This window comes from Pipistrellus hanaki, assembly GCF_964339955.1.
Source record: "Pipistrellus hanaki genome assembly, chromosome: 2".
NCBI lineage: Eukaryota > Metazoa > Chordata > Mammalia > Chiroptera > Vespertilionidae > Pipistrellus > Pipistrellus hanaki.
The window spans coordinates 3,094,402-3,120,593 of NC_140504.1; the positions used below are offsets into that span (position 1 = coordinate 3,094,402).

At 40.6% G+C, this 26,192-nt stretch overlaps 1 protein-coding gene across 10 annotated transcripts in view; it reads left to right on the forward strand.

Moving 5' to 3' along the window:
- The window catches only part of DYRK1A (dual specificity tyrosine phosphorylation regulated kinase 1A), a 120,674-nt gene that overhangs the window by 47,228 nt on the left and 47,254 nt on the right, over positions 1–26,192 (forward strand). For 9 of the 10 annotated variants that reach the window (XM_084873615.1, XM_084873611.1, XM_084873617.1 and 6 more), the window contains exon 2: positions 1,490–1,575. The exons of the other annotated variant lie outside the window; for it this stretch is intronic. In XM_084873615.1, coding sequence (XP_084729741.1) covers positions 1,566–1,575 — 10 coding nt within the window. In that variant the 5' untranslated portion in view covers positions 1,490–1,565. The remainder of the gene's footprint in view (positions 1–1,489; positions 1,576–26,192) is intronic. 10 annotated transcript variants of the gene reach the window in all.

A 26,192-nucleotide genomic window follows, 5' to 3' on the forward strand; every position in this document is an offset into this window, starting at 1 on the left:
CAAATTGGTTATCATTTAGGGTTTTACTTGCTAACATATTGGCATTTGAACTAGAAGATGGTTCTGTAGAAATGGAATCTGAAAATAGATAATGATTTTAGGTAATTCCTAATTTACAAATAATTTATACATTTAAACCCGTCCCTAGCTCCTCTTCCAGTTGTTGCTATTTGGACTTAGAGCTTTCAAAGAACTTGTAAGATCATCAGTAAGAGAAATAAATGGACAGCAGAAATATTTGGGGTCAATAAATATAGACTCAAATCTAAATTATGATCCATTTCCCTAAAAATGTTTTTCTTTAAACTGCCTCAGTAGTTTTTTACTTTTTATTGCAACACTATCAGAATTTTATCAGTTAGGGGTTCATTTGTGTTAACTAGCATCCTTGTTGAAATTGCAAATTTAGTGAAAGTGAATTATTTCAGCCCAGTAGATTTCTTTCTATCAGTTACCTGACATGAAACTACACTGAGGCAGTAGGAGTGTTAGATGGAAATTTGGGGATGCATTTAGGCGAAAGGCTTATTATTAAGCAGGATGACTGGGATGCCATAATGTAACATTTAGGGAATCACAGGGAATAGGAGTCGAGAGAGTGCTAGCAGAGAAACAAACCAACTTTAGAATTTGTCCAGATGGAGAGGATCTAGAATTGGTTAACTTCCTCTGTTTGTTCTGCAGAGTCCCTAGTGCCCGTGACCAGTAATGTCTTTGAGAATCAATAACTGTCTTTTGGCTAGCCTGGGAACGGACCAAGATAAGCAACATTGTTTTATTAGGAATATTTATTGAATTCCATAGTATCAATTTAAAAAATACATTTTTAGACTCAACTCATTTATAAATTAGGTTGTAGCCTGTAAGCTTGTCTTTAGCTCTTCTGCTGTTAGCATGTGCTCTCAGTTGATAATAACAACGTTGTTTTTGCTTTTCTGTCATGGAATTTGCTGGTCAGTCATGAAATTATCAATGGAAATACAGTAAAATAATTAGAATAAAGTAAGAGAAGCCATTCAGAGAGCAGAAGAGGGCTTGTGGGCGTAGAGGAGCAGTTGTGACTTCATTGATAAGTAACATTGGTAGATTGACATCTTTCCTATAAAGTAATTTTCATCACCTGTGATTACCTCTGATAATAAGTCACGATGAAAGTGAACTTGCATTCATACTGATTTATGAATTGATGGAGATTACAATGTATAGATTCCCCCCAGTTAAATTACATAGAATAATAGGATGTTGACTTTTATTTTGTATCTACAAATGTGTGAAGTTTTCATTGGTAGTAGGCAGATTTCAAAATGTTTTTCTTCCTGACAATTGAATACTTTAATAAAAGTTATTTTCAAGCTTAAATAAATGTTAGTAATGAATTTGAATTAATTTTATGTCTGTTTTGGGGATTGTAGTTACTTTAGATATTCCTCAATTAGGATAATTGTCTCGCATCCTTATCTCTCATCATCATCTGTTTTTCTTCACACAGTGTTATAGTTTTGCTGCTGGACTCTTCCCTCCCTTCCCCCACCCCATCAGGATGATATGAGACTTGAAAGAAGACGATGCATACAGGTGACTCAAGTTTTAAAATACAGTAAGACTATGGCTGTCTGAGAGAATGCGAAATATTTTGAATGGGGGAGCTTTCTGGTAAAAACTAATAGTGGGGAGAATTATTTAGATCAGTAATGCAAAAATAGCTGGGCTATTTATTTAACTTGACTTTGGAAATCAGTTTGATAATTAGTGGCTTATAGTGCTAATAATACAAATGCAGCTTAGTAATTGTTGGTACCTAACCTTTTTATAAGTGGATGGTTGACTAATACTATGAGAATTGAAGTATTTCTGTTAAAAATAAACTATTTCCTTTATAGTTGAATGCATGTTTCCTTTAGATCCCTGTTAGAATAGAACGAGTCTTTTAAGGATAAAACAGTGTATCGGAAATTAAATTAAGGATAATACATCTATATGCATGATCCCTTTCTAAAACATGGCTAGGATTTTGATCCTCCCTCCTTTCCCTCCTCCTTCCCCTTCTGCCTTTCCTCCTTCCCTCTCATCCCTTTGTCATTTATGTAGAAAAAGCAATATGGAGTCATTTTTGAAAATATTTTTGACTGTTTTATAATTAATTGAGGTGCTCTTAATCATATATGGAAAAATTGAGGCTAATTCATGTATGGCTCTGTTAAAACTCTTCAAAATGTAATGTAGCTAATGGATAAAGTGTTACTAACTTTAAACTTGTATCTTAAATTAGGCCAATTATGAGACATTTTGTTGAACCAAGTGGCTTATTTTTGTAGACTTTCTCAAAGATGGTCTTACTTGATTATATTTATAAATTGTTTGAAAATATGGTTTTAACTGGAAAAGAAATAAGTGCATAAATCCTGGATAGATATTAAATTACAATATTGGTGTAGCTGTTAACGATTTTGTCATTGGTTTTGTTTTTAGTGATCTTTGTTTTTTAAAAAAGGAAAAGTTAACTTTTTTTTTTACTTTGGAGTGGGTTTATAAAAATAACTTAGGTGTACCATTTTGTATGAGAAAGTGTGCTTGAACATATTTGCAAATTAAATTACAGGTCAAATAATATTTTACATTCATGAGGGACTTAAGGAATATGATGCTAATCCTTTTTAACTAAAAGATGGGTGAGGAATCATCCGTAACTGTCTCTCAAACGTGCACATACATAACAGATGTATGCCTTGCACACAGGGTAGTTGAGTGGCTGATATACTGAGGCTGAATACCACCGTCATAGAGAAATAAGTAGAAACATTTTCGGAGAAAACTTTAGAGTTTTATGAAAATTTGTTGTCAGAGCTTACAAGTGTGCCCTCTTGGTGCAGGAAGAGTTCCTCAGCACTGCCCGCTCCCATTGCTCCTGGGCACTGCCCTCACGCCGGCTGTGCCCGGAACATGCTCACTTTCCACCGAGGTCCGTAAGAGCAAGGCGCTTTGGGGTGTCTCAGAGACTTCCTTATGAATATTAGTATAATAATTTTGGAGATTTTTCTTATGAAAACTTGAAGTGGCAAAGTTGCTATTTTATTTTTACTGCATAAGTTAAGAGTTTTCAGAGAGCTTTCTTTTGAAAGGCTTATTGATAAACTGAAATACCTAAAGAGTAAATACAGTTTATAAAGATTATCTAGTTGTTTTTATGAATGCTAGAACAAAAACAAAATCTACAAATATTGGATTTATGACATAATACAGTCTCTCTTAGTTGGCCTTGTATTCCTTAAAAATTTTTAGCATTTATTGGCTATAAAGGACAAAAATCAAGAAAGAAGTTCTGTTTCTTTCTAATAAATGTATTAGCTGTTGATGTATTTCCCTCCAAACAGTTTGAAAGTTAATACTTGATTTGAATATGAAATAACAGCTTTCATAATAACCATTAATATGTGCAGCAGTGTGCTCTTGTTTTATCATGCACACATTTATTATACTTCAACTGGTAGAACTTCACCACAGAAAGGCCCATAGGCGTTTTCAATGACAGCTATTTCTAGAATGTTTATGCACACTTGAAAGAGAATATGCCGTTTTCCTCAGGCATTCGTGGTGCTGGCTTTCTGTTGGTTAGATGCACGGATCCCTCGTTCTCCTACCATTCATCTATCGGGTGCAGGCCCAGTGCTAGGCAGGACAGAGAAGCAGGCACTGACTGGTCTTTCAAAAGCCAAAGCTTAATAGATTTTTACTGAACATCACGCCAGAGTTAAACTGTGATGTGTCTCTATTGTGTGTGTGTGTGTGTGTGTGTGTGTGTGTGTGTGTGTGTGTTCCTGTACTTGTTAATTTGTGGTTTTTTTCACTTATTTGAATATATAATTAGAACATAAATGAGGTAAAATTGGATTATTTTGTTAATTTTTGGAAGAAAAATCATTTGTGGCAGAGCAGTTATTTGGCTCACGTTTGCTTTGTATCAGGTACTGTAATAGACACCCTGCCCACAAGGATCCTTGTGCTTAGGAATCAAGGAGCGCATTTTATTTGGAGGAGGGGACGCATATAAACAAATGGTGCAATGGGTGCTTATGGGAAAATTTTAAGTCTTATTTATTGAATTCAAGGCATCTAGACTAAAAACAGAAAACACTCTCTGGTTAATGGCAATCATGGTAATGGTGTCACCTGACACCTAAATACTGATGTCAAAAATCTGTGTTTGTGTCCAACTGTTCTCTCTCCTGAGCTCTTGACTCATGTGACTGCCCCAGGATGTCTCTCACTCCCACTCACCTCCCCTTACTCCTGTCAGTGATAGTGACGCCGTCCTGCTCCCCGTCATCTGGGAGCTGGGGAGACACCCTTTATCCCTTTGAATTAGAGGGAAGCACATTCAGTTTGTTTAGGATGAGAATCACTTACTTCTGAGCTTAAGCTTGGAAGACACACTGCCTCAGATTACTGTGCACATTAACACAGAGGCTCTTGCATTTTTCAAAAGTATTCGATAAAAGGTCCTTCCTTCTGATTTACATACTTGTTGTTCATACCCATTAACATTTAATGCAGATACATTGGAGAAAAGCTGTTGAACATAGTAGTTGATACCATTCTTTTTTGTTGTTGCCTTGGACTTGTTTAACAATTACATTGTTCCACAGTAGTGATAGGTTAGTCACTTTAAAACTTGAAATAGTTCTAGAACATACAGAACTGTAACTCTTTGAGATTCAGTAGCCTTAGAAATTTATTTTAAATTATGCTCATTTATGTTGCTGTCATATTTCTTTTATATATGAACTAGTGGCCCGATGCAGGAATAAAGATTTGTGCAAGAATGGGCCTTCGTTCCCCTGGCTGTCAGCACCGCCTTCGCTCTGGCCAGAGCAGCTTTTCCACTCTGGCCCCGAGGCCGGAGCAGCTGGGGTGGTGCAGAATGCCTGCATTGTCGCCATGGTGATGACCCAAGCGTCCCGCCCTGTCCCCTCCATGCCCTCCAGCCAATCAGGAGTTAATTTACATACTCCTGATTGGATGCAGGGCATAGGGAAGGTATGGTCAATTAGCATGTTACCCTTTTATTAGGTAGATTTAACTGCTTAAAACAGTGGTTCCCAATCTTCTTTATTTTTATTTATTTATTTCTTGCCCATGCCCCACCTAAGCATCTTTAAAATCCTGATGCCCCCCCCCCCCTTGTGACATATAATTCTTATTACTCAAAAAGTAAATTCCTATTTATGGAGGAAGCCTAAAAGTTCATTAAATTGGTCTAAACAAGCTTCCAAAGAACATGGCATTCATAAAAGAAAAATAAGAGAACGAAAGGACATTGAAGTACTGAGGAAAAAAATCACTAAGAAATTGTTAAAAAAAAATAGTAATATGAAACAAAAAAATAGCAAATAAAGTTTCAAAACATAATAAAGAATTGACATGCATAAATATGTCACAATATATATATTTATATACTGTATATGAGGCCCCAAGAACCATAAGCAATGCAAAAAATTCACTGTTAATAACTCATTCTTGAATTGCCCCCTTAAAAATCAAATTGCACCCCTGTGGGGTGTATGCCCCACGTTGGGAACCACTGGCTTAAAACCATTTGACACTTCACTGACTTACAGTCTTTTAAAAAAATTTTATAACTTACTATAGTCTTTTAAAATTTAAACATTTCTTTACCATTAATATTCTTTTATAGCATTACTAGAGGCCCGGTGCATGAAATTTGTGCACAGAGGTGTGTGTCCCTCAGCCCGGCCTGCACATTCTCCATTTTGGAACCCCTGCGGAATTGGGCCTAAACCGGCAGTCGGACATCCCTCTCACAATCTGGGACTGCTGGCTCCTAACCACTTGCCTGCCTGCCTGCCTGATGGCTCTTAATGCTTCTGCCTGCCAGCCTGATCGCCCACTAACTGCTCCCCTACTGGCCTGATTGACGTCTAACGTCTGCCCTGCTGACCCAATATTCCCCAACTGCCCTCCCCTGCTGGCCCAATCGCCCCCAGCTGGCCCAATCGCTCCCAACTGCTCTTCGCTGCCGGCCCAATGGCCCCCAACTGCCCTCCCTTGCAGGCCTGATTGCCCCAGCTGCCCTTGCCTGCAGGCCTGATCGCCCCTAACTGCCCTTCCCTGCAGGCCTGGTCGCACCAGCTGCCCTTCCTGCAGGCCTGGTTACCCCTAACTGCCCTCTCCTGCTGGCCTAGTCATCCTCAATTGCTCTCCCCCAATGGCCTGATCTTGCCCCCAGCTGCCCTCCCCTGCCGGCCTAATCTCACCCCAGCTGCCCTCGTTGTCCGCTACTGCCCTCCCCTGTCAGCCTGTTCATCCCCAGTTGCCCTCCCCTGTTGGCCTAATTGCTCACAACTGCCCTCCCCTGCCTGCCATCTTGTGGTGGCCATCTTGTGGCGACATGAGGGCAGCCGTCTTGTGACGCGAGGGCACCATGTAAGGGCACAGGACCACCTTGGCTTTTATTAGTACAGCTGTTAATGCCTGATTAGTGTTTTACAGATCAGTTGCTATTTGTTTAATCGATTCCTCAGTGTTGCTAATTAGTTCATAGGTAATGTTCAAGTGAACATTACTGTGACGGTCTTTGTGTTCTTTGATTTATTGCTTTAGATCCAACTGCTAAAAGTTGAAATTGTTGAGTTAGAGGATATGTATATTTTTTAGACTTTTGATATGTATTTTCAAATGTCATTTAAAAGTACAATTTACAGTTCTACTACCAATAATTTCCCTATATTCTAGAATTCTGGGTACTTGAAACTGTTTCCCAATTTGATAGGCTAAACACAATTTAATATTTTAATTTGCATTTGTTTGAATATTAGTGAGATTAAGTTTCCCATGTTTGTTATTCATATGTTCTGTGAATTTTCCTTTTCTTTTTTCTTTAATGTTCACCAGAGTATATTTTTTCACTTTGATTTCTAGAGAGATTGGAGGGGAGGGAGGGAGAGAAATATGAGAGAGAAGGGGAGCGGGAAGAGATTGAGAGTCACGTGAGACTGATACATTGATTGGTTGCCTCCCAAACTTGCCCTGGGGCGGGGAGTGAACCTTTACCCAGTACGTGCCCTAGACTGTGCCCTTAACTGGGAATGGAACACAGGACCCTTTAGTCCGAGACCAGAGCTCTAACTACTGTGACAAACTGGCCAGGGCTGAATTTCCTTTCAATGTTTTCTGCTGATTATTTCTCTTGGATTTTTTATTTCTTGTTAACTCATAAGAGTTCCTCATTGAAACCTTACTATATGCCAAGAACTATTCTAAATGATTTATATTTATTAACTTATATTTTCTTGATTATAACTGAGAGAGATATGATGGCTAGTAGAGCTAGGTTACAAACCCAGGAACATGACTCCTGACTCTTAACCAATATGTTCCTACTTTGTTACTTCTGCTGATACATTGTCCATTTTGCATTTGTATTTTAATTTTGCTAATAGTATCTTTTTATATAGGAGCTTTAAGTTTTTGTATGGAGGGACTAGTGTAATTCCTAGTGTAATTAGTTAATGCTTAGTGTAATGCCTAGAACATGATTGAGTCTCCACTATTTGTTGGACAAATGAGAAATAAATCCATTAATTGTTAACGGCGCTGATCATTTATTTTATGTGCTAGAGGCCTGGTACATGATATTTGTGCTCTGTGGGGGCTGGTCTCTCAGCCCTGCCTGTGCCCTCTTGCAGTCCGGGACTCCTCAGGGCTGTTCACCTGCCAGCTTAGGTTCGATCCCTCGGGGCAGTCACCCTGGCTCCTTAGTGCCCGCCTGTAGCGGAGGGGAGAGGCTAAGCCGAGAGGCTTCTGGCTGAGCGGCACGCCCCCTTTGGGAGCACACTGACCACCAGGGGGCAGCTCCTGCATTGAGCGTCTGCCCTCTGGTGGTCAGTGTACATCATAGTGACCACTCCTTATGCTATTCGGTCGATTTGCATATTAGGGTTTTATTATATAGGATTATATTTCCTCTTTTTAGGGATTCCCAAGGGCTTCATAAATAATTTACTCTTAGCTTTTGATAAGATACAATAAGCTTATTTGTATTAGCTTTCCTGGAAAGTCTATGGAAGTAATTACTGCTTTAAAAAGGAACATGTGTTCTTAAACAAGCAAATATGAGTTGTGAAGAATGTATATTATTGACAGTGATTTGAATTGTAGATTCAAGTGAAATTAAATATTTGTTTTGGTTCTTGGAATAATTTGGTGGAGTTGGCTTTTGGAGTTCTAGAAAATGGAAGATTTGGCCATTGTTTTAAAAGCTTTTTGAATAAATTTTGGTTTACTTTAAGAAGATACTTTAAAAGGGAAAACCCAAACTAAGAAAGCTGATGTACAGCGTTTTTATTGCTTAAGGTTTGAGTAGTGTAGATCACCTTCTTCAAAGTGCAATTTAAGATTTTACTGTTTAGTGTTTTTCCCCCACTTCCTTTGGTGGTTGACATTCGGTTACCTAGTGGTCCCTCGTTAGTTTGGTTGAGGCTTGTATATTCGTTACTCTAGTCTTTACAAGTGCAGAGATGGGTCTGTGTTTGAGATTATATTAGAGAAAAGCACAAGTAGTTTATTTTCATTTTTGCACACCCTGCACAAAATATATTACATGGGATTAAGTACTCAAAAAGTAGACGCTTGAAAATGTTACCTTGTTAAAACTAAAAAAGAAAAAAAACATTGTTGCTGAATGCTTGTGTTTCTGTAGCCTACTGGTTGCAGCCAGTCTTTTTTTCTCTCTACTAGTTGTATTCTTTTAAAAAAAAATATATATATTTTATTGATTCTTTTACAGAGAAGAAGGGAGAGGGATAGAGAGTTAAAAACATGGATGAGAGAGAAACATCGATCAGCTGCCTGCTGTACACCCCCTACTGGGGATGTGCCCACAACCAAGGTACATGCTCTTGACCGGAATCGAACCTGGGACCCTTCAGTCCACAGGCCGACGCTCTCTCCACTGAGCCATAACGGTTAGGGCAAAGTCATATTCTTTTAGGTTATATTAAATTAACAGGTTAAATTTATATTGTACTTTTCTCCTATGTTAAACGTTAATTACTCAATATTTATGCATATTTTAATTTAATCTATTTTGGAAGTAAAAAATGAAATGTTTTCTTCCTTCTCACATGTTAGTAGTAAGATCCCTTTTAATTTTTAGTTTTTATATTCTTCCTTTGGTTACTTCCATCACTTTAATACAATAATGTGTTTATAGCTGTCTTTTTACTTAAAAAAATAATGACCGTCCTCACAGAAAGATGAATTCAAGTAACTCTCTATGCTGTCTTTCTTTCTGCCAATTTCTACCCCTTTTAAAAAGTTTTTCTCTTGATATTATTAACATTTTATAAAACTTATTTAAATCTCTCTTGGCGCATCAGTTTTAGACAGTTTTTCTTGATTTCCCAAGGAATGAATGAGGGCTTTAGTGCCCTTTACATTACTTTTGCCTCTCGCCTTTTACCCACCAGACAATTCCTTTTACATTGTATGTAAGTATATACACTTACACACCTGTCCTTAGCTGTAATGGAATGACATGTTTTGTGTGTTGAGTTGTGTGAAAATTGAAGACAGAGAAGTATACTGGAAGAACACACAGTGTATAAGGAACTGTAGCTAGAGAGATGAAATGCTATGTCATTAAATGTGTTCCACTCATAGGACATAGGAGAAATGTTACATTGGATGGAGGTGCAGTGCAATGTGATGTTGATTTTAAGTAATGAGTTAATTGTATGATATGCATTCAGTTGATCATGTAACACGCAGTTAATTGTCTAGTAATAACCAAGCCAATTTCTGCTCTTCCTCCTACTCCACTTTTCCTTTTGTACCCAGAGTGGCACCTGCCACTTCTGCTGTGGTTCCTGGTGCCAGCTTTCAGCTCTAGGTCTTGCTGGCATTTCTTTAATTATTGGCTCGATCCCATGGACCTTTAGTCTTGAAATCTGTCGGAATCTGGTTCACTGGTGTGTCTCCATCCCATGCTTTAAATAACTGATATTACATTTGTTATTCGTTACTGCTGATTTGGTGGATGTTAGGGAGAGGATGAGGATGAGGATGCTTGACCTATGTGGTGTTCTAGATTTTCTTTTCAGAAGCACTCTACTTCCCCTCCTTAGGACACTGAGCTTCTAGGCGTGGTGGTGATTCCTTGCTGGTAGGATTTTTTCAAGCTCTCCCCCAGGTGTGCTGCCCTTGGTTCTCTATTTACTGTGAATCATGTAGTAAGAACTAGGTAGCTTTCATGGCTTTAAAACTATACCTGTTTTCAGATGACATGAAAATTGACAAGAAAATACTCAGTGCAGTTTGTATAGATGAATATGCTCAAGGAAGGTGAAACTTTGATTGCCTTGATAAGCACAATACAAAAAGGTATTTTAACGCCAAAAATAATTTGCAAGAATCTTTTTTATCAGTGTGCATTAGTTATAACACTTACCTCTTATTCAGTCAACTTTTATATTTCCATGATACCTGAGTGAAGGAACAAAAGTATATTTAATATACAACAGTGAGTATTCATAATGCTCTAAGTGCATTTTTGATTAGGGAGGGAAAAGGGGATGAGAATGGGACCATTTTCCAAACATGAATTAGTTGATCCACAAGAGGACAGCCCCAAATTTTAAAATCTATGTTTATAATTTAGGTTTAAATAACAGTTAATCTATTTTTATAAGCAGACTTATTGAGAGGGAGTGAAAAATGCATTAGGGTGGCTTTTAAGTTGGAGACTATAGATCTTTGCTGGGCTTATTTATTTAATCTTTTGTAAAAGATGTTCAGATAGACAATATGGTGGCAGCCTCGCTTATAGAATAAGCAATTACCAACTTGATCAAAGTAATTGCTCAGAACTAAAAAAAAAAATACTTTCCCAGATTAGATGGTTTCTAAGTAAAAAAGGAAAATACATTTTATCCACTTGCCATTTTTTAAAACTTTAAAACAATATCAAATTTCTCCCTAAAATTCAAAATCATTTGTATGGTATGATTTGTAATTTGACATGATCTTGGATGATTTATTATTGGCATAATAATGGCCTGCTACCCATTGAGAGGATAGAGGCTATTTATATATCTTGAGCATCATTAGCAGATAAGAAGTTAACAGTTATTTATCCTAAATGTATTTCTTCTTACAATATAGGAGAGAAAGTTGTAATTGGAATACTGTTTTTTAAAAAAGTAAATGATTAGTTGTATACCTAGAAAACTTATTTTCTTTATTAGAATTTCTAAAATACATATTTTATGTAACAAAGATCCTAATTTGGTGAGCTATTTTTAAATGTTTTAGGTGTTTAATTTCTGATTCTAAAAATACTATTTGCTGGTGCTTTTCTAAACTCCACGATGTAAGTTGTTTTTGAAAGCATCCTATCTAATAAAAGATTAATATGTAAATTAACCATCACTCCACTACAGTCACAAGCCACACCCACAGCCAATCAGAGCCAATATGCAAATAAACCCAACCAAGATGGCTACAGCCACAGAGAGCAGGAGGGAGGCATGGGTTTTCCTGGTGATAGAGGAAGCCAAGCTTTCTACACACCCTGGCCGGCCCCAGACTTCCGCTTAAGGCTACAAAGTTTCAAATATAGAAGATAAATCCCAAGAAAAATGGCTGCTGCCATGGAGCAAGCAGAAGGGTTGGCTCTGCTCCAGGCTACAAAGTTTCAACTGTAGAAGGTAAATAAACGCCAGATACCAGGGCCTCCGCTTGGGTCGCCAGGGGGCATGGCTGGCCTGCAAACCACCACAGGCCCCTCACCCAGGCCGCCCCACGCCCCAAGGGAACCCCCATCCTGATCTAAGACACCCTTCTGGGTAAACCAGCTGGCCCCCACCTGTGCACCAGGCCTCTATCCTATCTAATGAAAGAGTAATATGCAGATTGACCATCACTCCAACACACAAGATGGTTGCCCCCATGTGGTCAAAGATCCTGCCCCCATGTGGACACAAGATGGCTACCACAAGATGGCCAGCAGGGGAGGAGGGACCAGGCCTGCAAGGGAGGGCAGTTATGGGCGATTAGGCCAGCAGGGAAGGGCAGTTGGGAGGGACCAGGCCTGCAGGGGAGGGTAGTTAGGGGTGATCAGGTCTGAAGGGGAGGGCAGTTAGGGGCAATCAAGGCCGGCAGGGGAGCAGTTAGGCATCAATCAGGCTGATAGGGGAGTGGTTAGGGGGTGATCAGGCTGGCAGGCAGAAGTGTTAGGGGCAATCAGGAAGGCAGACAGGTGAGCAGTTGGTAGCCAGAAGTCCTGGATTGTGAGAGGGATTTTCCACTGCCCATTTAGGCCCAATTCTAATGGGCAGTTGGACATCCCTCAAGGGATCCCAGATTGGAGAGGGTGCAGGGTGGGCTGAGGGACACCCATGCTCCCGTGTGCATGAAATTCATGCCTCTAGTTGAATATAAACTGAACAACATTTAAATTTAGGTTGTTTTATCCCAAAGCATCTATCATCAGGCAGAAGATGCTTCCTGGTCCCAAAGGAAAAAGAAGTGCCAAGGTTTTAATTTTTTTCTCCTTCAAGGATGGAAAAATTATGAAGAATGCTTAAGGTGTGGACCAGGATACAGTCCTTGATTACATGGAAAATTCCGTTTACTACTATAGATCGGAAGATAGAGTGGGTTAGAATTGCTTTATGAGTGTGTGTGTGTGTGTGTGTGTGTGTGTGTGTGTGTGTGTGTTTGGAGGGACATTAACCACAATATTAAAAGTTTATGAGCAAAAGGATGAATAAAATTGGTTTTAAAAATCTTTCCCTTTTATTTCTCTTCTTGCCTTTATTCTTAGGTATTAAAAGGGGCTTGAGTAGGGTTCCAAGGAGTTCAGTAACATACCAAACAATATAAATTGAGTCTTTCAGGGAATGAGTTAATTGCTTTGGGTTAGAGAGTGATTTTTCAAGCCTTCCTAAAGCCTTGGTTCATACCCTGTTTCCCTGAAAATAAGACAGTGTCTTATATTAATTTTTGCTCCCAAAGATGTGCTAGGTCTTATTTTCAGGGGATGTCTTATTTTTCCATGAAGAAGAATACGGTACACATTTATTGTTAAATGAAAATTAAGGAAATTTATTACCTGTATATGGTACAGTAGTACGGTAGTTGTCAACACAAACCAGACAAACTGTGAATCCTACAGTATCAAGAATTTACTCATTTATTCAATGACAATCATGTCATCATCTTCTGGAACATCATCATAACAATCCAATTCCTGAATTTCCTGGTGAATTTCTTGTGACTCCATTTCTTTCAGAATCAGTGGACCAAATCTCTCATGTTTAGCAATAGCATTCTGAGACAGCCTAAGGGGCCCTTATTTTCGGGGGATACCTTATATTTCACTCAGAAGGAAACCTGTAAGTAGGTCTTATTTTCGGAGGATGTCTTATTTTCGGGGAAACACGTTAGATGTGGATGCCAAGGAGAATGATCCTGAGCTAACCTTTTAAAAAATGCTTATATTTCAGTATATGTTCATATTAAAACGGACCAAGAAGCTTGCTGATACCTTACTGATATATTGATTATTCATAGATACTCTTAGAAGATAGTTTGGGAGGACTTTGATTTCATCTATAGGATCTTTTTCTTATATGCTGCTTTTCTAACTGTGGGTTTTTGTTTTGGTTTATACTAGTAGAATGAGGGGATGCTATTAGATGATACTTTATTTTTTTTTAATCTTTAAAGTTCTGTTATTGATTCCTTTGCTCCTTCTAAGAAGCTGACTCTAGTTTGGTTTCATTGACTTGGAGTGGTTTTCATCTAGAATCTGTTAAGTAGAGAGACGATGAGAAGAAATTAAGAGCCAAGTGGTGGGCAGTGGTGGTAGAGATGGTGGGAAGTGGTTTCGGTTTTCTTCGGGGGGTGGGGGGGGGGGGAGGTAATTGGCAGGGATAGGAATAGGACCAGCATGCTCTGATGCTCGAATCTGCTGTTTTACAAGTGCTAGAGGTTTTTCTGGAGACATTTACAGACGTTCGATGGAAAATATATTTAAAAATCACTAACTTCTTGGTGTGGGATGAATCTGTAGTTCATTTAGAAGGAGATAATTACTAGGATAGGTGGGACACAATCTATTTTAAAATAAAATTGTATCTTTTATAAAGATACAATTATAAGGCACAAATGGGAACTGTATCTCCTTGACATGTTTCAAAGCATTTCTCTGAAAATGTGAGGTTAAAGAAATTCTCTCAACCACTAAGAATTGTCAGAACACTGTTCTTTAAAACTATTTTTGTAGCTATTAGTGTGTACTGACAGAGTAGTTTTTTGTTTTATTATTAGAAATTTTACATATGAATATAAATATGCTTATATTATGCCTATATCTTAATTTGGTTCCAAGAGATGAGTATTACGTGGGTTCAATTTGTATATTTTATGCTTATGGGTTAATACTTAATTTGGGTCTTATTATTTTTAAATTATTTGTGAAGTTGTATAACATGTGTCATAATAAAAAACAAAATATTAATGTCTCTTCAATCTAATAAAGCTTGTTTGAGACTACCAATGGGTGTTCTGTTACACTCACCTTTTAGTCTTTTCATAGTAGAAAAAAAATGCTTTGTAGGATTTTTCTATAATGTCATGTTTGAGAACCTATAGAAAGACATTTACAGAACAATTGCTTTTGAGTTGGTGGGGGAGAAAGTAGAAATGCTGACTGCAGCTGTTAGAAAAACATCTCTATAGTAAAAAGTTAAAATGAAATGCATGACTTCAACCGTATGTATACTCTGTGTGTTATCATTGGATTGCTTTCGGATTGGAAAGCAGAATATGATTCTAATCCTTTACAGTTGCTATTAATTTTGCTCTAAACCTGAAAGTGTTAACAGCAACTTGAAAATGTGACAAAGCTCAATTTCATTTCTTGTTTATTGCTTGTTTTCCTATTGGACAATTGGAAGTAGCCCTGCCCTGGCAACTAAAATAGGCTATTTGCATAACCTCGTTTGATTGGCTAGCATTCCAGCTAACTGTTCCAATCATATGGCGTGGGTTTGGTGGTAGGCTATGCTAATTAGCCGCTGTTGCTGGGGTTCGCGATGGCTCCCTGAGCTGTTCTGCTGCATTGTGTTGCCTGGTGAGAGACAGTGATAAATGAGTGTTTAATGATCTGCAGCAGTTCCCACTCACTGCGGGCAGGCGGCTTTTAGAACAGAAGTGGAAATCAGGATTTAATTGCTCTGTTAAATACCTGTATCCAAAATATGTGTATCATATTACAGAAGTGAAGTTGTATAAAATCTTTACCTAATTAAGTGCTTTTATAACATAAAAGGAAAATGTTTTAGCTTTATCTCTTAAAATATACAGGTAGCGGCACAATATACAGATTTTCTAAAATTGTTCAGGAAAATTGATCTTTTTTTTAATTTTTTATTCCACATTAGAGATAGTACCATTGCAATGAGTAGCATATCTGATTTTTCTCTTGATTTTGACCTTTTATAAATGTACATGTTTGTTTTTAATAAGTTGGTGCAAGCTTTTGGGCAGGATTTATCTCATGCGACTCCTGTGATCTAGCAAAATAGGAGCATAAACTTGAAACCCTGTCTGTGATGTTCGGTTCATTTGGTTGTTATTCACCACCTTCCACTGTCATTACTTCTCATATTTAATCAGACATTTAGCTATCTACTGCCTGTACTGTATTATGTTTGGTTTTCAGGAAGTCTGTTTTGGGTACTGTTAGGTGGGTGATTCTTTAGGAAATACAATTTTGTTCAAAGAACATAAGAGGTGAATAACTTATACTTGCAAAGTTAGCTAAAAATATGAGACAGCCATCCGGAAAGTTCCGTGAGGATTATCTGGGGGAGAAGGGAAGAAGCCTTCCCCAGGTGTTTGGAGGAGAGGGTCATGGGAAACGGGTTCTGTGTACTGGGAAAGGCGTACAGAGGAAGCTCACAGAATTGGGTAGGTTTTAAATGTGGTATAGGATTCAAATAGCTGGAGAGTAATAGGAAGGAAGAACACTTTAGTGTGAAGGAGAGGCGATAATTGAACAAAGGTAGCATTTCCTGTATCATTTAGTTACCTAGCACAGAAGGTTCCAGACTTAGAGGTTTCAGTGCCCAGGTAGGCTGGCCAGTCATTTAAAACGAGACCTGTGGTTTTACTGTTCTAATTCTCGTTCTCTTTGGCTTTTCTTCATTTGGTTTTGTGGCATTCAGTTCTCACTTTTTTGTCTGTTGGTTAAGACTTTAACTTACCTTCTTCCTGTTCTCTTGGCCTTAGAGTAGGGCTGTTGAACTCAATCAGAGAAGGGGCCAAAATCTAAAATCCAGCCTAAATCGTGGGCCGAATGGTTTACTGAACAGTCATAAACTGACAATGTCATAAACTGACAGCGGAGTGCAGTGATGACAGCGCGGTGCGGGCCACATTGCAAGGCCTGGCGGGCTGGATTTGGCCCGCGGGCCTTGTGTTTGACACATGTGCCTTAGAGCATTGAAGTGCAGGATGTCACCAAAAATAGTCCCTGTGAATTTAGATGTCTGTATCAAGTTTCCTAAAAAGTTTACCCATTTAATTCTTCTCTCCTTTATTTAAGGGCTTAGTAGATAGACAAGCTAATTGGACAGTCTTACAGCCTGGTAGAGAGTAACGAAAATTAAACCATAACATTTGATTATTAATTATGCTTTCCTAGGTGTATATACTGAACAAGTATTCTAGAACCAATGTATGGAAACTCTTTATTGTACCACACAGACCAGAGCGTACCACACTCAGGCCATTTATAATTTTCTGGAGGTGGATGAGCTGTGTCTTAGCCACATCACAGTATGCTGCAGGAGAGGTAGCCATTCAGAAGAGGGGAGCCATTTTTTTTGGATTGGGGCCAGGAAAAGGTTCTTGGTTAGAGGGCGGGTATTTCACATGGTCTTGGGGATGGGATGTTAATAGGTGATTCAGTAAGGCTGCCGGGACCATGCACGTGGCACCAGTGGGAGGGAGCCTGTGGAGGAAGCTTAGTGACTAAGGTTGATGGGAAAGGAGCCTGGGCTGTTGAGGCCATGAAGAATGGAAAACATAGACTTTGAAGTTTTTCTTGTGAAAAGTGGGGGATTTAAAAATTCTTCATAGCAGTGTTTCATGGTGTGTTTGTTTTTTTAACATCTTATGAATATTTGCAAATATTAAAAGGCATTTATTTTTAATATATGAAAATACGATATTGAATAATTTTAAGGTGTTTGGTCTAAGCAACTGTAAGGTTTGAGTTACCATCACGAGGTGAGATATGGAGTAGGAGAAGCATATCTTTGGGTGGGGAGTATGCCTCTAAAAGGTAAATTTTGGGTAGATTAAAACTTTTCAAACAGCCTTATTGTATTACTGGGGGCCTGGGGCACGAAATTCATGCCTCGGGGGGGGGGGGGCGGGGGGCGGTCCCTCAGCCTGACCTGCACTTTTACTAATCTGAGAGCCCTCAGGGGATGTCCTACTGACAGCTTAGGCCTGCTCCCTGTGTTCTCTGCTCTCTGCGGACAGGCCTGCTTGACACCACCGCAGGCCCTGGTGTCTGCTGTCTGTGGGGGCCTGCTTGCACTTAGCTGCCGGGGCCAGGGACAAGCAGGGCCCTGGTGTCTGTCTCCGTGTGGGTCCTGTGGGGGACTGCTAGCCCCTCGCAGCCACGGCCAGGGCCAAGCAGGGGCCTGCTGTCCGCTTACGTGCTGCTGGGGACGCTCCCACCCTGCCCCGGCCATTTGTGCACATGCCGGTTTGGAGTGCTTGGGTCCTGGGGATGTTCCCGCCCGCCTTGCCGCTGCTCCTTTTAGGCCCGGAATGGCCGCGGGGTTGTTCCGGGACCTCTGCTGCTCCGGGCCTATGCACGGTCCTACAGGCTCAGAGCGCCTGGTTCCCAAGGAAGCCTGTCCCTAGGACGCAGGTCATGGGCGCGTAAGCGGTGGCTGGATGGGGACATGATGGATGTTTTCACCCTGTCCCCGCTGCTCTGTGCCTGTGTGCGTAGGCCCGACTGGCTGGGGGTCATTCTGGAACCCCAAGTGCTTTGGGGCTATGCATGGGCCTACAAGCTCAGAGTGGCCTGGGTCCTGAGGACACCTGTCCCTGGGCACCGGCGCATGCACAAGCAGCTGCCCCATCCCCAACTGCTCCGTACCTGATTATGCAAATTAACCCGCCATCTTTGTTGGGTTACTTTGCATACTCCTGATTGGCTTGTGGGTGACTCGTAGGTATGGTCAATTTGCATATTTCTCTTTTATTAGTGTAGATACTTGGTATACAATAACATCACATATTTCAAATGTGTGATTTGACAAATTTTGACATGCATCACCCACAATCAGGATAATGAACATACTGGTATCTATCCCTCCCCCACAATTTTCCTTGGCTTCTTTATAATTCCACTCTCTGGCCCCTCTCTCCCACTCCCCCCTCCAAACCCTAGGAGACTACTGCTCTCCTTTCCATCAATATAGATTACTTCACCGTTTCTAGAATTTTATGTAAGTGGAATCATATAACATGTTTTCTTTTTTGTCTGGTTGTTTTCACTCAGCATGATTATTTTGAGATTCACCCATGCTGTTGCACATATCATAGTTCATTCCTTTTATTACTGCAGCACTATTTCATTGTGTGGATATACCATGGTTTTCCACTCACTTGTTGAAAGGACATTGAAGTTTTTACAGTTTCTGCTCGTTACAAAGTTGCTGTGAATATTAATTTACAAGTCTAGTGGAATGACTGGACCATATGGCAGGTGTATACTTAACTTTTTAAGAAGCTATTAAATCATTTTCCAAAGTGGTTGGGCTATTTTACATCGCTACCAGCTGTACAGAGAGTTAGCGTTCTGCCACACATTCTTGATCTGGTGTGGTCACTCCTTTTATTTTAGCTATTTTAGTGCATGTGCAGGCTGTCTCATTCATTTCCCATGATTAATGATGCTGAACATCTGTGCATGTGCTTATTTGCCCTCTATAAGTCATCTTTGGGGATATGTTTGTTCAAATATTTGCACAACTTTTTCCCCCCCTTTTCATTATTAGGCTTTGAGAATTCCTTATCAGTTTTGAATACAAGTTCTTTGTCACAAGACACTTTTAAGAAATAAAAAGATAAGCTCTGGACTAGGAGAAAATCTGTGTGAATTATGTATCTGACAAAGAGTCTTGAAAAACAAATGTTTTTAATTTTATGAAATCCAATTTATTGATTTGTTCTTTTATGGATGCTTTTGGGAAAACTTTTGCTCACTTGTCTCAAAGATCTAAAAGGTTTCCCGTAGTTATTTTTTCCTCCAGACTTGATGGTTCTGGATATTACATTTAAATCTGGCATGCACTTGGAATTAATATTTGTAAATAGTATTGCCAAGTATAACTAAAAGATCACTGTTTTATGCAAATGGATATCCAATTATTCCGCAACTATTTGTTGAAAGAACTTACTTTTTCCCCACTTCATTACATTTATATCTTTTTCAAAAATCAGTTTTCCATATGTGTGCGGATCTGTAAGTTTTTACAAAAAAGTCTACTAGAATGTTGATTGGGATTGTGTTGAACCTATAGATGATTTTGGGGAGGAATTGACATCTTAATATTGATTCTTCAGAGTTATACACATGGTATGTAGTTGGTAATATCTGTCCTATTTAGATTTTTTTAAAAAATTTTCTAATTAAAACTAAAAAAAAAATTTTTTTTTAAATTGATTTTTGGAGCAAGAAATATTGATTGGCTGCCTTCCGCAGCCTCCTCCTGGGGAATAAAGCTCTGCAACCCTGCATGTGCCCTGGCCGGAATCGAACTGGCAACCTCTTGATGCACGGGATGACACTCAACCAGCTGAACCGCATGGTCATGGCTCGAATTAAAACCTCCACATACTAGTCCTTCACATCTTTTGTCAGATTCATACCTAGTTTATGTTCTTATGCAACTAGAAATGGTTTTTAAATTTCAGTTTCTGATTGTAATGGTCAGTACATAAAAAGAAATACAACTGATTTTTATATGTAGTCTGCAACCTTGCTAAGATCACATATGAGCTCTGATAGCTTTTTGTAATGTTTGTGAAGAACTGGAGAGGGCTTGTTTATTGAATTGTGCCCCCTCTGCACTGTACCACCTGTGGTACTTCCTAACTAGTGGTTACTTGGGTGTGTGAATGAGTGTGTCTGAGCAGACAAGTTATAGGGACAAGGGATTGTGAGAAAGATTAATAGTTTTAGGACAGACTGGAGGCTTAGGAGGTGCTTACAGTACACCAGGCATATATTAATTCATTGGACTCAATCAGTGCTTATTGAGCTTAAGTAAGAACCCTTCACTGGATGTTGGGAATAGATGCATCTGTGGGAATGATCATAGTCTGCCTCTGCTCTCACACTGTCTGAAAAGGAAGGTAACAGAACGGTGAAGAAGGACATGAAATATTCCCTCAGGAGGCCTAGGCAGAACCTGGAGGATGATCAGTCACGTAGAGTGGACCATGATGTGCAGTCTGGATGAGTGGGAGAGTGTTGTTAGTACAAAAGGGAGGCAGGCAAAGGCATTCTCTTGGGGGGACGGAGGGCAGAGTTATATTTGTTTGCTTCTAAATAGGCTAAGTAGAACCCCTAAATAGAAATTCCATATTGCAGAAAATTCAGAAATGAATAGGGAATTTATGTGTTGGTCTTGCTTTACCATGAAAGGAAGAGAGAGCATGAGCAGTTATTGGGTGGAGGGGCTGACAGTAGCGTGGAGAGCGGGGCTTTCCGGAAGGGCTGGGGAGCTGGGCAGAGGTGCTGTGCCGGTCATTTCTGTTACTAGTATTAATGAGGAATGGGCACGGAGAGTGAAGAACGGTGCCGGAGGACACACTAGTAAGTGTTGGAGCCAGACTTCAAACCTTTTCTATTCTTCCCCTAATATATTTCTTTAAATCTACTCACTTATTTAATACGTTGTTCCTTTTGTAAGGAAACTAATCTATACTAATAAAAGGGTAATATGCTAATTAGACTGGACATCTTCCAGACATCCTTCCAGCCGTCCTTCCGGACAAAGTCACAGTGGTGGGGGTCAGGGCAGAGGCTGTTAGGGTTGACCAGGCCAGCAGGGGAGGGCAGTTAGGGATGACCAGGCCGGCAGGCAGAGTGGTTAGGGGTCAGCAGGTAGACAGGCAGGTGAGTGGTTAGGAGCCAGTGGTCCCGGATTGCGTGAGGGATGTCTGATGGGATTTTTAAACCCCATCTTTGCCCCATGTTGAGTTTTTTTTTTTTTTTTTTTTTTTTTTTTTAAATTTTATTGATTTTTCACAGAGAGGAAAGGAGAGGGACAGAAAGTTAGAAACATCGATGAGAGAGAATCATCGATCAGCTGCCTCTTGCACACCCCCTACTGGGTATGTGCCCGCAACCAAGGTACATGCCCTTGACTGGAATCGAACCCGGGATTTTTCAGTCCACAAGCTGACACTCTATTCATTGAGCCAAACCGGTTTCGGCGGGTAAGGGCTTTCTTGCTTTTAAAACATTGAGTAGAATTTGCTACAAAAATGTCTGAGGCATTAGGCAAAATAAAGGGGCAATGTGCAGAAAAGTTTAGTTGGTGAAAATCCCTGTTAGGAACCACGTATACCATCATATTTGTGAGTACCTAGTTAATGTGGAAGAATATTTCATAACTGAGAATTTGAAAAAGTTTGAAAAAATTGAGCAGTAGGTCTCTCTGTTTACTCATTTGGTATATAATGGATTACACTGCACTCTTATTTTAACCATCTTTAAGTACTGTAATATTTCTGAAAACAGGCATATTTCCTTTTCCCTGAACACAGTGAACTGAATCCACTATTAAATACTCACTGCAGCAGGTGCCACACAAAAAACAAAGCTGACAAGTTGCATTTTTCAAAAACTGATAATGAAAATTCAGGTTCATTGGGGGGGGGGGGGGGAGGAGAGGATTTAAAAGCATTTTAATTGACCTTTCTATTAATAATGTGGTTAATGGGAAAATTAACCCTGCTTTCAAGTTATTGAAATATTACTATCCTTAGCTTGAGAATCCATAGCATGAAAATACCTTTCAGATCCTCTACTTTGAATTTATGGAGTGTTTTTGAGTTTATGAAGTGTGTTCAAGTGTTAGCTCATGTGACCCTCCCCTGGGCGTTGGAATGGTGTCCCATCCCCACTTTACGGAGGGCTCCTGAGCCTGGGAGAGAAGTGGCGGCCACACTGGGTCAGTGCCCAGGCCAGACTGGGTTCTTCTCGCTGCAGTGTGTGCTCAGGGCCTGGTCCCGCTCTGGGGGGCGCAGACACCGCACCCTCCTCCCGCTATTGGGCGGCAGTTCTGCTCCAGAGGCTCCCTCCCTGATGCTGGTGACCGTGGTAGAGTCACCGCTCCCCGCCCTCACTGTTAGCACTGTCCTCCTCTCAGGGACAGCCATTGCTCGGGAGGGGAGGGGGCACTTAGCATCTGACCAGGAAGCATAGCTTCACACGTAATCATCTTTCTGTTCTCCTGACAGGAGAGAGGTTTCTTTCACATCCCCTCCTCTAGCAACTGGTGTCCAACTCTCTTGAGGTCAGTTAGTTGAGGCATGCGATGGCATGTTTTGAGTGTCACTTTGTGCCCATTCACTAAAGATTTGTCAGTGAATGAAGCAGCAGTTCTGTCCTTAAGGGCCTTGTATTATAGTGGTCATTAAGAGATAATGATTTAAAACATTTACATTTTAAATGATATATAGGATAATTTCAGGGTGCCTCATACTACCCGGGCTACTTTTAAATCCAGCTTGCTGCCTCTTTTTTGTAAAAACAATGCCCAGCCACACTCATTGGTTTATATGTGTTTTCTGGCTGCTTTTTGCTATAAGAGCGGGGTTGATGAATGACAGCAGAGACTGTGTGCTCCTAAAATATGCGCACTCTGGCTTTAAGAGGGAACTGGCTGATTCTCCTCAGCACCTTGCCAGCCATTGTGCACGAAGGTATGGTTCCACTTCGGAGCTGGAAAATAAAGCTGGTTTAAGTAGCCAGCAGAGAGGACAGGGCGTTGGTGGGCGGTGTCTGTGCTGTGGTGTGGGAATGCCATGTGAGTCAAGGTAGCGGCGCTGAAGTTTCCTAGCTTTGAGATGGGAAGCCTACTTGCTTTCAGCGGAGCGCGTATTCTCGGTGTTTTCCAGTGGATGTGAATGGTGCATAGCGGTTTTAAAAATGGAGCACTAATGATAAAGTAATAATGCCATGTACAGTGTACCCTGAAGACACTGCGGTTTCAGACACCGCAATGAAGCAAGTATCACTCAAACAGGTGACATCTGTGACGCCCAGTGAAGGGAGCGCAGTAAGACATGTGTGCCCTGAAGCAGCGGTCGCCAGCCTTTCGGACCTCGCGGACCACCAGTGGCCCGGGGACCACCGATCGGTGGCGACCGCTGCCCTACAGGGATAATTTAATTTGACGATTCATGCCAGTTTTATCACCCCTACCTCTACTTTTTTGTAACTATTCTCTAAGGAAAAGTCTATCCTCTCAAAACCCATAGCACACTTCTTAACTCTTGGGAGGTCATTTTGTATTAGTCCAGATCTTTACTAATGGTAATTGGCATATATCTGATCAGTGTATTCACACTGGGAATAACAGTTCTTGTAAAGTATTTACTAACCTTTTAGGGTTGATATTACTTTTGTATTCATTAAGGTAGGCTAACTGGTATAACGAAACGTACCCAACGTTTTAGTGGTTTAAATTAGAAGTTCATTTGGTGCTCATGTGACAGCCCAATGACTGTTACACCCGGGGTAACTGCTCTACACGTACAGCTACTTATTCCAGGACCAAACGGGGCATTTTCCCTATTTTCCATACACATGTGTCCAAAGGTCTTCGGCATTCAGCATTGCATTGGCAAAGAGCAGGGAGGGTTACTCTGGGAGAGTGGTATGGGGTAGGCTGGCAGCACCGCACATCACTTGTTGGCACTCCACTGGCCAGATCCTAATCGCAGGCCTGCTGGTGGTAAGAGCCTGGGAATGACTAGTTGTCTCAGCCTGGAAGAGAAGTGCCTTTGGTTATTAATTAGCAGTCCTGGCCGTGTGGCCAGTACAGCCGCCATAAACACCAGGAAGACATTGATTTATTCTATGCAGTTATTTCTTTTGTTGCTCCTTTTCTCATTCCCCCATGTTTCTGTACATTACCCCTCTCCTGTGATCTTGTTGTTGTTTTTGCGGGGGTAGGGGTTGGGGGCGTTGGGAGTGATGGCCCTCATTGTTCATTTATGTGTGATAGTCGAGGTTTTTGTGTGCAGACAACAGAAACTCATTCTTGGCTAAGTTGGGCAGAAAAATGAGTTTAATTGAAGGCTGCAAGTTAGCTCACAGAATTGATTGGAAGGCTGGAGATGATGCTAAAAAATGAAGTGGGAACCAAAGTGGCAGGCAGCAGAGGCTCCAGCCAGGGTGAAGCCAGAGCCCACACCTGGTTAGAGGGCCCCTCCTGGGTGTGCTGCGGAACGGCACCCTTCCTTCCCCGCAGCACATGGGCCCGCACTGTGCCCGCACCTGCGAGATCATACACTCTGAGCAGGAACACTGCCTGTTCTAACTTCGGTTTTTAGCAAAACCCTAGTTACCGAGGAGTAAGGAAGAGTGATTTTTTGTTGTTGTTGTTGTCACTCTGGCTTTTATAGTAGAGGGCATGGCTTTTTTTTTTTTTTTTTTTTTTTTTTTTGTCTTTCATGATTTCCCCAAACCTAAATGGGTGTCCCGAGATACCAAGTGACCAAAAAATGACCAACAGCTACTGTAGGACCTTTTTAGCAGATGAAAGGTCCCATGTTGTGAGATAGAAAGCTATTTCTGTCTTGATTTTTTTGCCACCGACCTTTTTGGACAAGTGATTCAACCTCTCTGGGTTGCTGCTGTCCCTCTGAAATTGAGGTGGGGAACTTGATGTCTGTTAATATCTGCTCATCCGCTCACTCATTGAGTAAATATTTATTGAGTGCTTTTGTGCTGCAGTAAAGAGCTTAGTAAAGAGCTGTGCAGTGGGTGAGAGGAATGCAAGCGGCTCTTGAGGAGGAGCTCATTCAGACTAGGTCTGGGTGAGAGTGCTGTGGGCAGGATTCAGGAATCCCTCTGCTTCATTCACCCATTCATTCATTCACCCATTCATTCATTCACCCACCCATTCATTCACTTGTTGTCTGCTGGAAGCCTTTGCATTTGTAGTTAGGAGAATATACAAACAAGTAAGATCAGTCCTTCCCTCAATTCCAGCTCACTATTCTAAGCTCTCAGTAGGCACTAGTGCCATCGGGTCTCAGGCATAGCAGTGGTTTCCTAGTGACTTGAAAAAAGAACGGCTCAGCCGAAACCGGTTTGGCTCAGTGGATAGAGCGTCGGTCTGCGGACTGAAAGGTCCCAGGTTCGATTCCAATCAAGGGCATGTACGTTGGTTGCGGGCACATCCCCAGTAGGGGGTGTGCAAGAGGCAGCTGGTCGGTGTTTCTCTCTCATCGACGTTTCTAGCTCTCTCTCTCTCTCCCTTCCTCTCTGTAAAAAATAAAAAAATATATATAAAAAAAAAGAACGGCTCAAAGCATTATGTTGTTCACATGAAATTAATATAACGCTATATGTCACTTATACCTCAACTAAAAACATTTCTTGTAAGAGAATGTTTACTTAGAAAACCAGAGAGGTAGAAGAAGTGAAGGGAGAAGAGATGGGCTGAGGGAGCAAGTTCCAGAGATGGCAGGAGGGCCCTCGGCGCTCAGGGCAGAGAGAGGTAAAGAAACATGCTTGGTGGGGAAGAGGGGGAGAGGAGAGGAAAGATAGGGTGCTCCCTCCTAGGGGAGCACATTTTTCTCTTTTTAAAGTAAGATGTCTTTTTGGTGGCAGGTGGAGAGAAGTGTTGTTGGCATGTGTCACTCACCTAGAAAAATAAGTATCTCTGTGTTAAAAACAATTGAATATGATTTTTAGCTTTGTGATTATATTTGGAATTTTACAAAATTACATATCGTACACATCAAAAGACAGTAGATTGTTTTCCCAAATTATCCCTCAGTCCTTAATATACATATTGGAGTCCTTACACAGTCTTTTATGTAGTGTCTCAAGT